The sequence below is a fragment of the Lepisosteus oculatus genome, chromosome 1 (genome assembly GCF_040954835.1).
Source record: "Lepisosteus oculatus isolate fLepOcu1 chromosome 1, fLepOcu1.hap2, whole genome shotgun sequence".
In the NCBI taxonomy this organism is placed as follows: domain Eukaryota; kingdom Metazoa; phylum Chordata; class Actinopteri; order Semionotiformes; family Lepisosteidae; genus Lepisosteus; species Lepisosteus oculatus.
The window spans coordinates 77,884,349-77,901,814 of record NC_090696.1 but is presented as its reverse complement, the minus strand read 5'-3'; the positions used below and the strand labels follow the sequence as shown (position 1 = coordinate 77,901,814).

Genomic DNA, 17,466 nt, shown 5'->3' with positions numbered 1-17,466 from the left:
GCTCATTATAAGCATTGGCAGGCAGTAATGTAATGACTTCCAGAAGGGCTGAGATAGAACAGTCAATGCTGTTAGTCATCGTCTTGCGCTGGTGGCATGTGACCGTAAAAGCTTTCGATAACGCCATTCGTTTTAAGAGCCTTGGCAGTCGTCCAGTCTCCCCTTTTAATACATCCAGAATGAGAGCTTTCAGGCGGAAGTCTTTCCTCTCTGTTGAACCTGGTGCTGGTGCCCTTTGGAGGTGTGGAAGGAGAGAGGAAAGACGCAGAGGTACATAGAAACACGGCCACACTTCCAGTCCGATTTACAGTGCTGTTTATGACCTGGTACTCGCTCAGAACTGGAGGGACCTCACAAAAGCCAACTTTTCCCCTACAGTTTCAGTGGCTGCTATTCTCCAGAATTGTTCCTCTGCAGCGCTGGACATAGTTAATGAGTTAATGAGTGTTTTAATGGCAGAGGATTCCCCTGCATGAGTTTGTTAAAGGAGGCGGTTCTCCGTGCGTTAAATCAGAAAGTCCCCTCTCGGGCTCCTCGTGTGTCGATGTGAAGCAGGGGAATGTGCGGTACGAGTCGCCCTGAGCTGACGGAGCGCGGGGTGGCGCTGCAGAGGGCCCGCAGACTCGGGTCCTGAGCGCGGTTTGGGTTGCTCTCCCCGCAGGATGGGAGCGCTGCCGCCGCCGCCTCCGCCGCGGGGGAAGAGCTGAGCAGTCGCGTCGGCGAGGCCGCGGGGTCCTGTGGCGCCCCGCCACCGCCGCCGACCCCCGACCCCCCGGAGCTCCTCGGCCTCCCGGACGCGCAGGACCCCCGGGACGCCCTGGAGCCCGCCCCGCCGCCGCAGGAGAGCCCGCCGGGGTCCGTGTGCGAGGAGGACGTGACGCTGGCCCTCAAGGAGCTGGACGAGCGGTGTCAGGAGGAGGAGGAGGCCGACTTCTCGGGCCTGTCGAGGTGAGCAGCCGCTCGGCGCCGCGCCAGGCCCACACAGCGGCGCTGGACTGGGCTCCAGAGTGGACAGCTGGCCCGGTCCACGCTGGACGGGCATGCTCAGCAGCCTCGCAGAGCTCTCCTCTCGGGCGCCTCCTTCTGCACATGCAGCAGCAGCCTCCCTCATCTGTATGTGGCCGCTGTGCTCGGCGTCCTGTCTCCACTCCTGCTCTCCATGGCAACCCCAAAAAAGCAGCGGAGCCTTCTTTGCTTATCGAGCCAGCGGCCGGGCCCCCCAGCTGCAGGGCGCTGTCGAGGGGGCGCGGAGGAGCAGGGAAGGACACGAGTCTCCAGAGTGCAGCCACGGCCCTAATGAATCAGCACTGCGGTCCCAGGAGAAGCAGTGATTAATGCCGCCGGCTAAGTGACTGCCACAGGCCTTGATATACGATAAGGAGTGCATCCCCGACATCTGCGGCAGACACCAGCGCTCGTTAAATTGATCGCTCGTGTCCGTGGCAATCCTCCAACTCGTCTTCTCCCTCAAGACAGAAATGATCCAAAGTCATTCTGGGGTTTTTTTGATCTGAAAGACTGGAATAAAGCTGCCCACTGCAGCCGAGTCCTTCAGGGCCCGTTCCCCTAGCTCAGCGCTCCCGATGGCCGGGGCCAGCGCTGGCGGCTCTCCGTGTGCCGTGACTGCTGCGCGCGGAGCCTGCGCCCTGGCCCAGGCGGGGGGATGATGTCCTTCAGATACGTTTACTCTGTCTGCCTTGTGAGGCTGTTTGGTAATTATGACCTGTAAGTACCTGGCTTTCTGCTCTTTTGTTTTTTTTCCCCCAAAGTCTATTTAAACTGAAAGGGGCCGACTGCAGTCAGAAGCTGCCTCTAGTACTGCGCTGTCAAGGACTTGTAAGTGTCCTGTACAGTATGTACTGTGTTTGGTCCATTTGTGCATGCTTTTGCCCGTTTTAATGGGAACAGAGAAGTCATCTGCGTGTCAGATGGTGAAGGGCTGATGACTTCCGCAGTTCTAATGAGGCTGTGTTTCATTTGCAGTCAAGATGAAGGAGACCAGGAGGGGTTTCCTGAAATCCAGGTGTCTCCTCCCCCGTCCCCGTTTCTGTCGGCCATCTTGGCGGCCTTCCAGCCCGTGTCCTGCGACGACGAAGAGGACGCCTGGCGTTGCCACGTCAACCAGATGCTGTCGGACACCGATGGGTCCTGCGCCGTTTACACATTTCACGTGTTCTCTCAGCTGTTTCAGGTCCGCCCACACTGCGCTGTGCTGCTGCTTTTTATCTGGTTATTTTTGTAGCCAAATACCAAACCACAGGTACTCCCCAGAGGGGTTGTTTTCAGGAGTCATTAGTTTTGAATGATTCCCTGCCACGTGAGGCCTCCTGTATCTAGCAGTGTCAGGATAGTATCGCAAAAGAAGGCACGATGGCTTCACCTGTAGGTTCAGCTACAGGGGGGCCTTACATGCCTTTAAATACAGGAGTAGTCGTAGTCCTTAATGTATATGAAATATGTATTCTTCCTTTCTCTGAGTGCATAACTGGTTCATACAAGTGTTCTAGTGTGCTGAAGCGATGTAGCTGCAGCCTCTCCATCTCCGTCTGACCTGCAGGAGATATCCCCCTCCCCCCCCCTGTAGAACCCAGCTCTGGAAGGGGGGGCATACTCCTGCCCCGGGCTTAGTTCACAAACCACTTAAGTACCGCTGTCTGTAACAATGAGGCTCAAACCCAGAAAATGGAGTGCGTCTTTCTTTGCAACGACAGAACATCCAGAGAAAATTCAGAGGCCTGACCAACGACTCTGTGAGCTTCCTGGGAGACAGCCTTCAGAGGATCGGAGCCAAGTTCCACAGCTCCCTGTCGGTGATGCTGACCTGCTCGGAGTGCCCCACCGTTTTCATTGACGCCGAAACTGTGAGTCACTCTGGCTCGGCCACTTTCTTTCCTTTTTTCTTCACCCGCAACATGATTTACAATAGATGTTCCGGTCGTGCGACCCAGTGTTTGACAGTGGCATGACACCTGTGACTTTGTTTGAGCGCTTGACACGGCAGACCCTGTACTTCGTTCATCAAGGAGCGGTTAAAAAAAAGCCTAACAAAGTCAGTTTGTTCCCTCATAAAAGTCTAAAGTTCATCCCTTATCTACAGAGTCTGAATCTCTGTACATGTTATTTTCTGCAAGGATTGGCATATTGCAAAAACCGCCGCATGCACCATTATGCTCTTTGACTGATTCTAACAATCCCCAGGTTTTACAGAGAGAAACGCATATGTACATAGGAACACACAAGAAACAAAAATACATAAGGAAACAAGAAAAGTTACAAGCAAGAGGAGCCCATGCAGCCTGTTCCGTAATTAATAATTAATTGATCCCAGAATCTTCTGCAGTCATTTCCTGAAGAAGTCAGGAAATTGGCTTCAGCAACAGGCACGATGGGAGATCAGCTGTGACGTCTGTGCTTCTGTTTATTTTGTAGTGGTTTATCTTGTTTTCTGAAGACCTGGTGCATGTGTGGGTGGACGGTAATTTACAACTCGTGTGCAATGTTAATTCATAACATGCACCTGGCATCCCTCAGGAATGTTTCAGAGCTGTTTTGTCCACTTTCCAATGAGCTGTAAGATGAGACCCTCTTGACTAAGGCGGAGATGCAGTGATTGCACTCCAGTGCGAGAACGCCGGTGAAGGGCGAGGTGTTGACTATTGGATGGTTTCAGGATTGAGAAGGCGATGTATTTGTCTGCGAGTCTCAGCTGTGTTAGAAGCCTGGCCCAGCGGCCTGTGCTGTTGGGATGGGAGGCTGAGTGTCGGGTCTCTTCCCCTGCAGCTGGTGTCCTGCGGTTTGCTGGAGACGCTCAAGTTCAGCGTGTTGGAGCTGCAGGAGCATCTCGACACCTACAACGCCAAGAGAGAGGCGGCCCAGCAGGTGAGCCCAGAAACTCCTGTCTTCGGCCTCCCAGGTCGGTTCGCTGAAGACGTTGCGTGCAGCCTCGTCATGTTGAGCAGTCCCACCCTTTTCTTTTTTAAGAATGATCCCGGGAAGAAAGAAAAGACATGTTCCTAAAACCCTCCAGAGGTCTTGGTAGCCGGAGCAGTTTTCTAAGTGCTTGTTTGTTTCTTTTTTGACAGGAAAGGGTGGCAAGATTAGGGAAACTTAAAAGGTGAAGGCAGAAATAAATGTGTGTCCTAATGTACTTGAACCAAAGTACACAAATTGTTAGAGTCTTTAGAGATCTGGCTATGTAATGTTCTCTTTGTAGATGCTTCAGCAGGAAAGCGAAGGCATCGGTATCTCTGCGCAAGTGATACGTTCTGATTTCCATTAGCAGCTCGCCACCTCTGGCTTTTGTTACTTTGTTGTACTAAATAAGGGTTGTTTCAGTTGAACTGCTGCAGGGGGTAGGGTGTTCTTCCTGCGAGTTTGATTGCTTGGTCCACAGCCTTTAAATAAGTGCCTGGAAGGTTGTTTTGGCCACTGGAGCTTTGGGACCAAGACCGTTGTCTTGTCTTTAAAAACTGCTCTGACATTACCAGTGCGCGGGGCTGGAAGAACTTCTCATCTCTTCTGCCGGTGACAGGAATGAGATCTGGTTACCCGAGATTTGTCAAATAAATGGGCTGCAGCCAAAGCGGAAGTTGTCAGATAAAGAAGACAAACGAGGTTTGAAGGGGACCCTGGGCTTCAGGGCACTAATTGGATCAGACAGCCCTGTCTCTGGGGGATGCAGCTCTCCGCCCCACGTGCGCAAGCAGGCTCGTTTAATTCCCTAAGTACGCTGCTCTTATTAGATTTACTGCAGGAGGAGATGCACACTGCTCCCCCCTCCCCTCCCCTCCTGCAGAGCGCGGCTGCGGACAGGCCAGCCCCGAGCAGGAGGATGGGTTTCCACCACCAGCCACGGCGACAGCGCCGGCGCGAGCCCCACCCTGCAGGGGGCGGTAACAGCTCTACCCAGGACCATCTGGATCAAACAGACGCACACCTGTGGGTTTTAAATATCTGCATTGTGATTAAATGGTCGGAAACTCACAGCCTTGAGTTAGTACACTGGCATGGGCCGCTCAGTGGCCAGTCAGGTCTCCTCCTTCCCTCTCTGGGCTAGTTCCTTAGGTGCGAGACTCCATTCATGCAGAACCGGGCTCGTCTACTTGTTCTTTTTACCCTCTCGGTGCTGAAGGACCAGACACTCTCCTAGACTCAGGGAACAGGGTCTTCGTCACAGGCGTTGTCAGTCCCAGAAACCTCTGTCTCTCTGGAATAGCAGTCACTGTAAGCGAGACGGCCGTTAGAGAGTGGTCGCAGGACCAGGGTACAAACCCGTCTCCGTAAGGGATAGGGACAAGACTGTACTTCCACATGCCGCTCCGTGTGTCGGTGTAATGGAGAGGCACGACCCTGGTGGAGTTATTCTGAAGCAGGTGCTTTCCTCGTGTGATTCTCATGGCTGTTTCGTGTCCTTGCAGTGGTTGGACAACTGTAAAAGGACCTTTGGAGAGAAGGAGGGCTCCCAGAGGCCCAACACTGAGGCCCAGGTAAGCAGAGTGCCAGGCACAGCCTTCTGCTCTTAGATTTTTTTTACAACCGTTGGTAAAGTCTCTCCATTTGAGCTGATCTAAAATGGTCTTCAGCCAATACAGCACATTTTCTCCTCAACTGGCTGGTAAAATCAAATATTAAGATAAAACCGAGAGCATTGTTTAGTATCTCCATGCTTAAGTTCTCCTTTTTTTAGGCCTGCTTCATTGCTAGACTTATGACCCACGTATCGGCATGATGATGAAGGATTAGGCTATCATTTAATCTCAAACATTACTGGAGAAGGTTCTCCAGAATGTTCAGGAAAAGTGCCAAACTATATTAAATATATTGAATCCCGAATCAGGAGATGGACTTGTTGCTGAGAAATAGTGAAGACAGAACCTCCTCGTTGTAAATGAGAGCAGAAGGCTTCTGTCGAGATGCTTTGTGTGCCCATCAGAAACTCTCTGATGTGTATCCTTCTCTGTGGAGAGTTGACAGTGAGCCCTTCAGTCCGTCACCCTGACAGGGCTGTGTGGGTTCCTCTTCTCACTGGTCCCACCACCCTGCTGTCAAAGGTTTTCAGGCTACCTGCAGCCTCTGTCACATTCTCTTCTGTGAAGCTCTTTATTGATCAGGTCACTGCACACACACCCCTGAGACGCTGCAGTGAGCCTCCTGTTAGCAGTCGAATTTGTTTTTCACCACGCGTTACTGGAACACGTTTTGCGTTGTGCTGCTCTGTCGCTGCGTTTATATAAATAAGTGGTCGAAGGTGCAGAGTGAAGTTTATTGTGATGCCGTGAAGTTCTGAGAAAATTGTTAGAGGGCACAGCGGATGTGTTGGCAGGAATATAGTATTCCGAACACCTGGAGCGTGGCCAGGTTTGGCACGGTGGAGCGATGAATGGCCAGCCTCCAGTGACGTCCGCTGTCCGATTTGAAAATCTAATTCGGCTGTACCTTGCTCTCTGTGCTCCAATTTCCTGATGGCCTTTTTTAAAAAAACGCCTCCCCCTCCCTTCTTGTGCTCAGTTTTACCCGTAGACCCAGGCCTGTTCCTTATTTCCCCTGTTCAAATAAAATCCTCCTGTGATGCTGATAGTTGGGTCGTTTCATCTGGACACCACAGTCATATGATGTCTGCTGTAGCAGTCGAGGTGTCCAACCCGCTGGCCCCTGTTTTCATCAGCACTGCTGCCTCAGATGTCATTTGCACCCTGGCAACTTTAAGAAATCTGTGTGAGAACTCGTGATCCTGCATTTTAATTCAAAAAAAAGGAAGAAATCAAAAGCTGTTTAAAAAAGTGCCTCAGCAAAGGAAATGATCAATAATTTAGAGAGCAAATACGAGCCTTGGGTGATGTGTTTGGGGTGCCGGCTCGCTTCGCTGTTGCATGTGTTATAGACACCAGGGCTGGGAGCTGCTCTGAGCGTCTGCTCCCACAGCTCAGACTGTGGAGGATTCAGGCTTCAGACGGCAGGGAGAATCACAAGCGCCAAAGCTCTCTTTAATTCCACCACAAGCTTTTACTGCATTTCAAAAGCATTCAGTAGGATACTGGTGGAGCATCGGAGCATTTTTCTGTGGCTGACGTCTGTGTTGCCATGTATATCCACACCTACGTGTTGAATTTGTTATGTGTACAGGTGGGTTCTCTCACGGAATATCTGCCGTGTGTGTCAGGTTTGGATTTTTACAGCTGTCGCGCAGCACAGTTTTTCCCAGTAAAGATCTGACAATTACTTTTTTCACCAACAAGACTCCAAACCCAGTCGAACAGAACCCTGTACTGAAAGCTACCCCAAAGTGAGAGGAGAAAGGGTTTCACAGCAGAAATGGCTTCCAGCCCAACTTACTCTTTTTCAGGCTACACGTATTGTATTTTGGTATTGTTTCCTCCTCTCTGTTCTGGTTTTTAAGTTGTGAGCTCACTAATTCTTGATTCTTCTTTCTTTGTGTTTTTGTGACCTGCTCAACCTCTTGCTTAGCAAATGGAAGTTCTAGCAGTAAGTGGTTCTTGAATTTTAGACCTTTCTAATCGTGTCAGCTGGCCAGCCGATCCTCATCCATGTGGCGTTCGTCTCTGTGGTGCGGCCATGCCCCCCGATGCCTGGCGTTTGCTCGGTGCTGCCCTTCCTCAGCCCCCTGCGCTGTCTCGACTACGACCTCTTTAACACCGTTACCCATCTCTCCGGCAATCACAGTAAATAATCGCTGTCGTGAAACGGGCAGCTCCCTTTAGTGATGTAGCAACTCGGAGTCCCTTCTGGAATGGCTTAACTTGACTCCTCATGCACCTTTTCTGGTGCGTCTTAAAAATCCCCCGACCAAAAAATAAAATAATATAAAACACCCAAGACAAATTATAGGTCACAGTTGTCTGGACAACTGCAAAAAATATACTAATGACCAATTTGTTTGAAGAGGTGTGTATTACAGTTTGGGCTATTACGAACCCGTAGAACTGAAAGCTTATTTACATGGCCTTGTGCATTGTGTGTGTGCATGCCCGTGACTTCATCCTTGTGTGTTTCCTTTCATTCGTCCTGTCTGTCCAGTCCCTGGTGATCAATAGCTAATGTTCCACCTCAACTGTCATTTCCATTTTTCCAAAGATGACATTTAGTCGAGTTAGTCGCTGCTGCAGCTGATGGCTTTAATTGTTGTCGGTCGCCCATCAAACATGTTAACTCTGCCATTCTTTTCCCCGCATCTAACAAGTGACCATTTCTAACTGCGCTGATTTGATTTGAAAAAGCAGGTCGGCAGTTACTTGTTTTGTGAATGATGTCTAGAAAACGCGGGACGCCGTTCATTGACTTCTCTCGCTCCCAGGAGCTGGAACTGTGCCGGAGGCTCTACAAGCTGCACTTCCAGTTGCTGCTGCTGTTCCAGGCCTACTGCAAACTCATCAGCCGCGTGGACGCCATCAAGAGAGAGGCGGAGGTAGGGCTGGCCTGGTGCACATCTCTTCAGCTGCCAGCGGCCGCTCACAGAGCACAGTCGCAGGTTATGAAGGCTGCAGGCCAGGGGGGTTTTCAGGCGTTTAAGGACAGAGTTGCACAGCTCTGTGCATTATCGTCAGGGAACCAAAGGGATGCGTTTCTCCCCAGCTTGCGTAGCTTTAACTGGTCTTCGCAGTGAGGCTGCAAACCCGCAGTGACAATCGGCACCCAGATTAATCACCTTGTCAAAGCACAGAGAAATCTGTGCTGACAAGCTGAGCTGCAGTTCTTTCCTGTTTGAGCAACGGTTTAGTTTTACTGTCAGCTCAGACCGATTCTAACGGATCCTTAAGGCGCCCCCTCCTATGAGTTTGCGCCTGTCTCTGGAAGCTTCACGAGCCGTGAAGTAAGAGTTCCTTTTAATCGAAAGGAACAGAAAGTTGTTTTCTTTGTAATAGTAGTACTTTCGCTGGACGAGTGACCGGAGAGTTGGGGCAGGTGAAGCAGGAGCAGCTCTCCTCGAATCTCAGTCCTGAAGGCCAGAGGCACATGCCCTTCTCTGTCCCAATCGCCACCCCAGCTCAGGGCGCTCAGGCTCGCAAAGATTGGACTTGACAGGACTGCACTGATTGCTTTAACCTGTCACTGAGGCTGGGCGACTTATTCGGTGGGGGTTCCCAATACCTGTCCCCTCGAGTGACCCCGGCTCCCAGTGAGGCGCCCCTGATGCGTGTCGTGTCTCCAGGTCATCAACATGTCGGAGGAGCTGGCTCGCCTGGAGAGCTGTCTGAAGGAGGCAGAGGCGGGCGGAGAGGAGCCCGCTGTCCCCGACGCTGCCCAGGCCAGCCCCGAGAGCGCCGTCCACTCCCTCCTGGAGAGCCTGAGGAAGGAGGACTTCGGCACTGCGCTGGCACAAGTCAAGGCCTTCAGGTGAGTCCAGATCTGCACGTCTCGTGGCACCATCAGTGATTTAGGAAACGACCTGGATTTTATTATAATTTCTTCGGTGTAGGACACTGGCTTTTCTCCTCAATGGATTGATTCTAATAACCACAAGCCATAAAATAAAAGGGGGTCTATTTAAAGGGGACCCGCGGTCCCAAGTTCTCAGACTAGTTATTACATTTTAGTTACAACATAATTGATAGGATAGAAAAGAAATACACGTTTCAAAGCAAGCACAAAATTGTGAACTGTGAAGTACTGTGAGTCGCCAAGTTGTCGCAAACCTCTGGTCTCGCCACAGGCATTGACATGAAGCTGCCCTTCCTGCTCACTAGTCACTGTGATGACTGATGTACTGTGATGTACGAGCAGATAAGTACCAGTTGTGCAGCAGACATTTCACTGCAGAAAGTTTCTAATGTGATCTGCATGCAGGGTTAACTAGTAAGTAGTATTTGTCGGCAAAACCGTCTGGAAGTCGAGATCAATTTTTCAGTTGGATTAAAGAGATGTCCACAAGCCGGCTTGTTCACAGTGTCACAGGGCCACTTCACCTCACTGGGAGTTCTGTTCCCTCATTCTGAATCACAGAACAGGGCTCTGTGACACCTGGAGACTTTGTCTATTTTGTGATGGAGGTTTTACAAGACACTGTGTACATTTAACTTTCACTCTGGTTTGAAATGCACTCATCAGTGCCGATTCTTTCTGACCCCGAAATGAGAAAATAGTGTTGCAGTCCCCCTTTAAAGGGTAATAAGAGGCGTGTGAGGGGAGCGTTCTCATGAAGGCTCATGTGGGCGTGGCGGCTGACTGGTGCCCGTGTCCCCGGCCCCCGCAGGTCCCTCTGGCCCAGTGACATCTTCGGGAGCGCCAGCGACAACGCCGTCCAGACGCTGCTGCACATCCACTTCCGCCATCAGACGCTGGGGCAGACGGGCAGCTTCGCGCTGGTGGGGCCCAGCCAGGACCTGTCGGGGGCCGGCGCGCAGCTCATGGAGCTCAACCTGGAGATCAGGGAGTCCTTGCGCCTGGCGCAGGCCCAGCGCCCCGCAGCCCTCCTCAGCACTGGGCTGTGAGCCGGACCCACTCGTCCAGGACCCGCGGGCCTGCCTGGCGGGCTTCACCGGGCTTCAACAAGGGCTAAAGGATCTTGGGAATTTCTCCGTGGATTGTTTGTGTTTCCTCAGAATAAGCCAACCGCAAATTCAACCGCAATAATCTGGAGGACTGAGCAGCCGCCGCGCGGAGAGGAAGCAGGCGGAATGACGCCGGTCGGGGCTTCCCAGCCTGCCGCTGTAAACCGCGGCACGGGTAACGGCACAGCCCTCAGCGCGTGGCCGCTGCGCGTGTCCCTGTGACGCGGGCGCGAGCTGGGTTTGTGCTGCCATGTCTGGGGTTCCTGTAAAGGCCGAGAGCTTGCTTGGTTAGAAAGCACCGCAAGAATGTTTTTTTGGGGGGGGATAAATTTATTTTTTATTAGAGCTAACATCCTTCTCGTGTGTAAGTGTTAGGGTATTTAACGTGTAATTTTAAACTGGGATCTCCCAGGGCTGTAAAAGAATTAATATATCTGTTAACGTTATTGAATTGCTCTCCAGGGGACTGGAGCGTTTCCCTGGACAGCAGTTCTGTTACAAATACTGATGATAGCTAACCAAAAAGTAGCTGCGTGTAGAGAACCTGTATATGTGTAAAGATATATATATACATATATTCTTACACATATTTGCTGAACAATGGCAACATCCATTATGAAAATGTCAATAACTTATTTTACTCTGTAAATATTTTAGAAATGTATAGTGTAAAACCAGTATTTTTTTCTTGTACATTTGTGCAATGCACTGTTAATGCAGAATAGGTGTATAAAGCTGATGCAAAAAAAAAATAACAGGAAACTTATCTTATTACTTGGTCCCGACTTAACATCAGGATGAAGCCAGGCTGCCCGGGTGTTGGGTTTGACCTGAGCGGCGTGCAGGGGTGGGGTGGCCCGCGCTGCCGAGACTCGTTGTGCCAAAGGTGTGAGCGGCGCGGCGCGGACGCCGGCGCTGTGGGCTCTCTTCCCCGCAGCTCAGCTCTGTCCCGTCTCCCTTCCACTGTGACCCTGGGCTCCGCGCTCCAGGGCGGACAATGTACTAAACGTGGTTTTTTTAGCTTTGCAGTCGTCTGGGGACAGAGCCCCCTGTAAGTGCTAATTATGAAAATAACTATAGATTTTTATTTAATGCACTGTGCACGCTGGCAGACTGCAGAACATGTACTGAAACTTCAGACTATAGGAACTTGTCTTGGCACATTAGCAATCACTGTATCCATTCCACTGATCTGATATTTAAACTCTTCTGTTGGCTGTTTGGTACTTTTGAATGCTGTTTTAATTATTTAACGCATATATATTTACTGGGAAAATATAGTTTTATTTAGAGGTGCATTACACTTTTTTTTTTCAGCTCAGATACAAGCCTCCTCCTTTAAATTAAAATCTCAGTCAGACTGAGTTCTACAGCCAATGTGTTTAACCTCTTAAAGCATTAAAATGTTCACAAGGTGTAACGGGGCAGACGAAAGTCTGATTTGGTGCCAGCCGCTCTTGAGTAATGGCTGGGGTGTCGCCTCCATTTACAAAGCTAAACTTTGCCTTGTGCTGCTGTTTCTTCAGTGGGCCTTGCTGCCATGTCAGCTGACCGTGTCAAATCTGAGGATGTCTGCACACAAGTCAGAAATACTCATGTGCGAAAGCAGCTCCCCGTCAACTGTCTTTGCTTAGACTCAACCAAGGTATTTTATTTTGCTAAGAGGTTCATGCAGCACTTTAAAGCAAAGGATACTGTAGCATTGGGTCACAATTCACAACCCAGACTGGGGGGAGGCCGGCTTCAGTGACCAAAGCTGCCTGCGGCCCTGCTTGCCAAAGAAGCTGGCAGCGTCGGGACGATTCACCGAAGTAAAGGAGCGCCGTTTTAGTTACCACTGTGGTTAATTGTGATTCATTTGGAGCATGGCCTTTCCTCCCTCTCGGGAAGAGCCTGGGTCCATCGTCATGCCTTTTCCGCCGCTTCTCCAAGCTGAAGAGACCTCGCTGCTCTGAGCGCGACTGGGACTCTGTGAGGAGCACTCGGCCACATGCCCACATTCCTCCCTCTCCTTGACCCCTACTGACGCGTCCTTCCTTTGGACTCGTTGCCAACAGGCCAGTGAGAGAGGTGGTCCAAGCATCTTGCTTTCTCCGTGGTGGTTATGTGCTCTGAGCAGAATGACAGCCCCTGTGGCTCAAAGCCTTTATTTGACTTCTGTTGGGGATCCCTCCATTGCACAAGTTTCACAATAACCTGGGATCAGAACCCATTGTGGGTTTCTGTTTTATTGTAGAACAGCCATCAAGATTTAGGGTATTAAATCACAACAATTGACTTCGTTCTGGCTAAACATGTTTATTTGATAGTGAAAATGTAAATAAAAGAAATCTTTATAATCTGAGCCTCTTTTGTTTGGTTCCCTGCTGTGTGGATGTTCGGTGCATTTCCTCCTCTGTGCTTTCCGGGTGGAGGAGCTGGGCAGCTTCCCCTGAGCTTTGTCCTGCCCACTAGACCTGAGCTCCTCACTGCCTGCTGCTTCACTTTTCAAGCCTGTTCTAAAAAAATCTGCTTTATTTTCTATTCTTTAACTTCCTAAAGCTGTTGATGACAGGACAAGCACTGTTTGAACTATGGGCAAGCTGCAGTTGGAGCAGCTACAGCAAAAAGTTGGAGATGTACTCCCTGCAGATGTGGCTTTGCTTCGTTGGGTGGAGCTGGTTTTGTTCCAGTGGAGAACTGCTGTGGAAGGCCTACTCTAAGGGCTCCAAGTTTGGCCCTATGGCCCCTAAAGCACAGGGAGTTAGTAAAGACCCACCTCCCCTCCCTGTAAAGTCTGGAACCAGGCACCACCCCCACAAAGGAGAAGAATTGAGGAATCAGATCACAAGTGGAATAAAGAGGGAACTTCATAGTGTTGAAGCCCCCTCTCTTTCCAAACGGCACCCTGGTACCTTAACATATCTACCCTATCAGTATCCTAAGTCGGGATGGAGGGTGGTGGAAACTGGTCCAGCAGCAGCAGCACAACTTTCTTTAGACATCAGTCCATGCCCCTCTTGCCAGACCCAGTCCTACTCTGCTTCCTTGATGGAGCTGACAATGATGGGAGGGAACACGAGCTGAAAACATCCTAAGAAATTGAGCCCTTTTGAAAAGGGATTAAAATACAGCTACAGCTCTGACCATCTAAAGCTCCAGTTCAGCTCAAATTACCACCCCAGGACACTGAAAATGGCTGAATATCATTGTTTGCTATTTCACCCTAAAAGAAATTATTCAGGAGCTGTTGTACAGGACCTTTACCTCAAATCCCCTCCACAAGTCTCACTGTAGGCATAGGGCTATCCTCTCCCTTCCAGAGAAGTCAAACACTGCATCCTTCCCCATCACTGTCCTCTGCAGCAGCATCTCAGCTTTTTTTTTTTTTAGTATCACATACTTACATAACCTCATTTTAGTCATGCCCTTCAGCGGAGTGAAGTGAAAGATACATTAGCACACGCAACCATGCTGCAATAACGGGAGTCTTCATGCACACAGAGATGTAGTTCCAACGGGCAAGCCTGCTGCACTGATTAATCACACCCCACCCAGGCCTGGGCCAGCTGATAGGGGTTCAGAGAACAGTCCACCCACCCAAGTGCTGGGGCAGCAACACCAATTTCTACTAAATTAAGACTCAAGTCTGACTGGTCGAAGAGCCCTGACATTGGTCCCACAAAACCCGTAAGGAGGCGATTTAGGCATTTTCTACAGCAATTAACCCCCACCACCTGGCCTCTGCCCCTGGTGTAGTGGCTTACCCCGTTACCAACTTGTCTGAGGAAAAGCCTCAGCTAAAGTTATGGCTAACTTGTGTACAGAGTTTAACAAGGAAATACACTAGTGAAGCTTTTTGACATGCATAGGAACCCTCTTTAATTAGCAGAAACTGACAATTCCCCCCCACACCTCCAGCTTGAAGGAGGGTTTTCAATTTCCAACACCATCTCAAGCAGGTACATACTGCAGCTGCTCGAGTAGCACTCAAAAAAAAAAAAAGCACAAACCAGACAGGGCTTGAAATCAACATGACTCAGTGAGGAATAAGTTCACAGCACTTGCTCCAGCTCAGGAGAAGCTGGACTTGAGGGTCATCAGCTGAAACCTGTTAAAGCTTCAACTGCACTTGCTCAGAAGCCTCTTTTTTTTAATACTTGTGCTGAAGCATCTTGGAAAAGCCTAGAGCAGGTAGGGGAAAAAAAAAATCTGCCCATGAAACACAAGCATTGCTGGACAGAACATGGGAACTGCCAGCATCTAATGCAGCAGTCACTGGATCATCTGCCCTAGAATGAAGCCCATACATCACAATGAACTTTTAAAAACCACAGTCTAGGTCACAAGTCTTTTAATTTTTAGCTGAAAGACCAATACTCCATTTTACCCCGATCCAACACATGAGGACAGAGCATGCCTCTTCGGCCCCAGCAGTAGGCATGTGCATGTCAACAACTAACAATCAAGGAGAGGAGTGCCATCTTTCCATTTATTTTTTCCCATAACAGTTCTTGCAATTGCTAACAAAAGAAAGTCATTCATCAAAAAAAAAAAAAACTTGGGACTCAAAAAGCTTACATCTGCACAGTAACACCAGACCCCAAGGGTCGGTCTCCATCACTGCAGTATGGCGCGATGAAGGGCGCCTCCTGCTGGCGGGGCTCAGATGATGTACTTGAAGCTGAAGGTGCTGTCGCAGGACAGGCGCTTGCCCTTGCAGCGGCCGCACAGGTCCTGGCGATGGGGCCGCTTGGGGTCGACGTGCCGCATGGTGGTCGGGCACGTGCACCTGGACTGCTTGCAGGCCTGTCAGAGGAAGAGGAGGAGGAAGCCACACAGGTCAGCCTCACGCCAGGATCCCCTCCCTCGTCCGGAGCCGGCTCAGCACTGCCTGAACACGGGCTCCAACAGAAGCCAGCCCATGCCCATACCCCGCCCCGGACGTGCCAGTCTGGCAGAGCCGCCACAGGACCGAGCCCCTCCAGGAGCCAAGCATAGCCGAGACCCCGAAGCCATTCTGGGCCACAAGTTACCGAAATAGAACTGAGGAGCTGCCTCCAGGGGTTCAATCAGCAAGTGAGCAACTCGCGTCAGCCCCCCCACGTTAAGCCCGTGTGAGCTGGAAGCTCGTGTCTGGGACCTGGGACCTCGGGTGAGGAGTTAAACCGGTCTAGAAGCCATCGCCCCCATCAGCACTTACCTGGCACGTGATGTCTTCCACGCGGTAGGGATTATAGGCCTTCTGGCACGTCCTACAGAACTGCTTGAAATAAACCTATTGCAACAAGACACAAAATTAGTTTGAGTTTCCTCCTCCCCCCAGAGCAAGGAAGGAGAATCGTCCCATCGCTCACCTTGTTGGTGCCCTGCACACACCACACGTACGCACTCTCCCAGCGGAGGTTACAGTCTCTGCAGTGATAGTAGCCATACTTCTGCTCCAGGAACTGCAGACAAAACCTCACCAAGTGAGCAAGATGGGATTTACTCAACGTGAACATTAGTCAGCTAGCTGTTCCTGGAACACTGTCTACACCTGCTCTTTCAAAGCACCAGTCTTCATTCCCGTTAGGAAAGTATAATGACCTCCTGTAGATTCCCCCCCAGTTAAGGGACCTGCAAAGACTTAACTGAAGATCATCCAAAGAGTAACCCAGTTCTGGGATGCTGGTCTTTGCTTTTTCAAAAGAAGCAAAGCAAGCAGATTAGACAAAAAGCTTGACAAGCCCCATCGGCAGGTCATGCCAATGAAACGAGAGCAGAACTGCTTTAGCTTGGTTTACACACATTGCTCCAGTGTTGGCAGGAACATCAGCAGACCCAGGATTTATCACAACCTTATCGATTTTTAATAAACCTGTAGATGTGGTGGAACCCCCGAGCCAGGCCTGGGAAACCACTCTAGAACAGGGATTCAGACTCCCTCCCAGTAGCCTCTGGTTCTGGGACAGCAGACTGGTTACTGGTGAGAGTTTCTAGCCAGCAGCAGTTTAAATCTGCCAGGTTACTTACTGTACACCGCACTGAATGTTGCGATTCGTCTTTCTCGGGACATGAAGTCAACTACTCAACAGCAAGAGAAGGGCGAGATCGCACGGCTCACCTGAAATCTCACTCGGGCCTTGGCGTTCGTCACCTCTTGGTCTTTCGGGACGCTTTCAGTTCTGCTCGGCGGCGCCTCCTTAGCGCCGCCGGCGTCTTCGTCGTCGTCGTCTTCGTTGTGGTCTTTCTCCGGTTCGGCTTCCTCTCCGGCTGCCGGCTCCGGCTCCGGCTCCGGCTCACCCTCCGCGGATGTCGTCCGGCTCTCTTGCTCCTCGCCTTCCTCGCCGGCCTGCTCCGGCTCCTCTGGGTCCGGGGGCGGCGGCCTCTCGCCCTCGTCCTTCTCTTCCTGCAGGAAAGAGGTCAGCCGCCTGGAAGCGATGGGCGAGTACACGGCGAGGGTCCTGGGAAAGCGCACCTCCTTCTCGATGCTGCTGACGGGGCTGCCGGTCACCTGCACATCCTGCCTCCTCCGCCTGAGGGCCTGACGGGTCCGCGCCGGCAAGGTCCTGGGCCCCAGAGAGCACTGCACGGAGGCGTCCGTCTTCGGGTTGACCTGCACCCCGACGTCCTTAGTGTTCGCCTTCCTCAGCCGGGGCGTCAGGTTCGGGTTGATCTGCGACAGGATGGACTTCAGCTGCGCCCTCTGGTGGTTGTCAAAGTAACTCTCCGTGTCCCCGTAGCTGGACAGGTAACTCTTTTGCCTCCAGCCCGCCCCTCTGGGCCTGGGATTGAAGTACCTGTACGAGTAAGGGTTGTAGGAAGAGTACAGGTAGCTGTCTGCATACTCGTCACCGTACGTAGCCATGATGGATAGCCAACTCCCCCCGCCTCCCCGGGCGCCTTTTAGTAGCGGCGCTGTTCGTGAGCCGATTGGCCGGCTCTGCGGGCGGGGCGGGGCGGGTCAGGCACCGTGTGTCTTTCATTAACCCCAATTAGC

The 17,466-nt window shown here is 51.2% G+C and overlaps 2 protein-coding genes across 27 annotated transcripts in view; one reads left to right on the top strand and one right to left on the bottom strand.

Annotated features, from left to right (window-relative positions):
• fryl (furry homolog, like) overlaps positions 1 to 12,844 on the top strand; it is a 127,380-nt gene extending 114,536 nt beyond the window's left edge. For 22 of the 24 annotated variants that reach the window (XM_069193691.1, XM_069193758.1, XM_069193731.1 and 19 more), the window contains 9 exons: positions 662 to 948; positions 1,984 to 2,191; positions 2,712 to 2,861; positions 3,781 to 3,879; positions 5,418 to 5,486; positions 7,465 to 7,482; positions 8,312 to 8,422; positions 9,167 to 9,351; positions 10,208 to 12,844. In XM_069193691.1, coding sequence (XP_069049792.1) covers positions 662 to 948; positions 1,984 to 2,191; positions 2,712 to 2,861; positions 3,781 to 3,879; positions 5,418 to 5,486; positions 7,465 to 7,482; positions 8,312 to 8,422; positions 9,167 to 9,351; positions 10,208 to 10,445 — 1,365 coding nt within the window. In that variant the 3' untranslated portion in view covers positions 10,446 to 12,844. The remainder of the gene's footprint in view (positions 1 to 661; positions 949 to 1,983; positions 2,192 to 2,711; positions 2,862 to 3,780; positions 3,880 to 5,417; positions 5,487 to 7,464; positions 7,483 to 8,311; positions 8,423 to 9,166; positions 9,352 to 10,207) is intronic. The other 2 variants (XM_069193710.1, XM_069193767.1) reach the window with 1 other exon arrangement.
• Positions 12,845 to 14,962: 2,118 nt separating this feature from the next.
• On the bottom strand, positions 14,963 to 17,432 carry zar1 (zygote arrest 1). Of its 3 annotated transcripts, XM_069193821.1 has the most exons (5): positions 16,945 to 17,432; positions 16,591 to 16,875; positions 15,842 to 15,934; positions 15,688 to 15,762; positions 14,963 to 15,293 (listed from the first exon to the last, which is right to left on the bottom strand). In XM_069193821.1, exons 1-5 carry the CDS (start codon positions 17,332 to 17,334, stop codon positions 15,150 to 15,152), a joined length of 987 nt encoding a protein of 328 aa, XP_069049922.1. In that variant the 5' UTR covers positions 17,335 to 17,432; the 3' UTR covers positions 14,963 to 15,149. The 3 variants fall into 3 exon arrangements, with proteins under 3 accessions (XP_069049922.1, XP_015200973.2, XP_069049930.1); XM_015345487.2 differs by having other exon boundaries at positions 16,591 to 17,432; XM_069193829.1 differs by lacking the exon at positions 15,842 to 15,934 and having other exon boundaries at positions 16,591 to 17,432.
• Between the last annotated feature and the right edge of the window lie 34 nt (positions 17,433 to 17,466).

Excerpts from the sequence above, each read along its gene's own strand:
- zar1 (XM_015345487.2), bottom strand. The coding sequence starts at position 17,334 with ATGGCTACGTACGGTGACGAGTATGCAGACAGCTACCTGTACTCTTCC. Across the intron at positions 15,935-16,590 it reads AGGCCCGAGTGAGATTTCAG|TTCCTGGAGCAGAAGTATGG; the intron begins GTGAGCCGTGCG and ends TTTTGTCTGCAG. Across the intron at positions 15,294-15,687 it reads TGGAAGACATCACGTGCCAG|GCCTGCAAGCAGTCCAGGTG; the intron begins GTAAGTGCTGAT and ends TTCCTCTGACAG.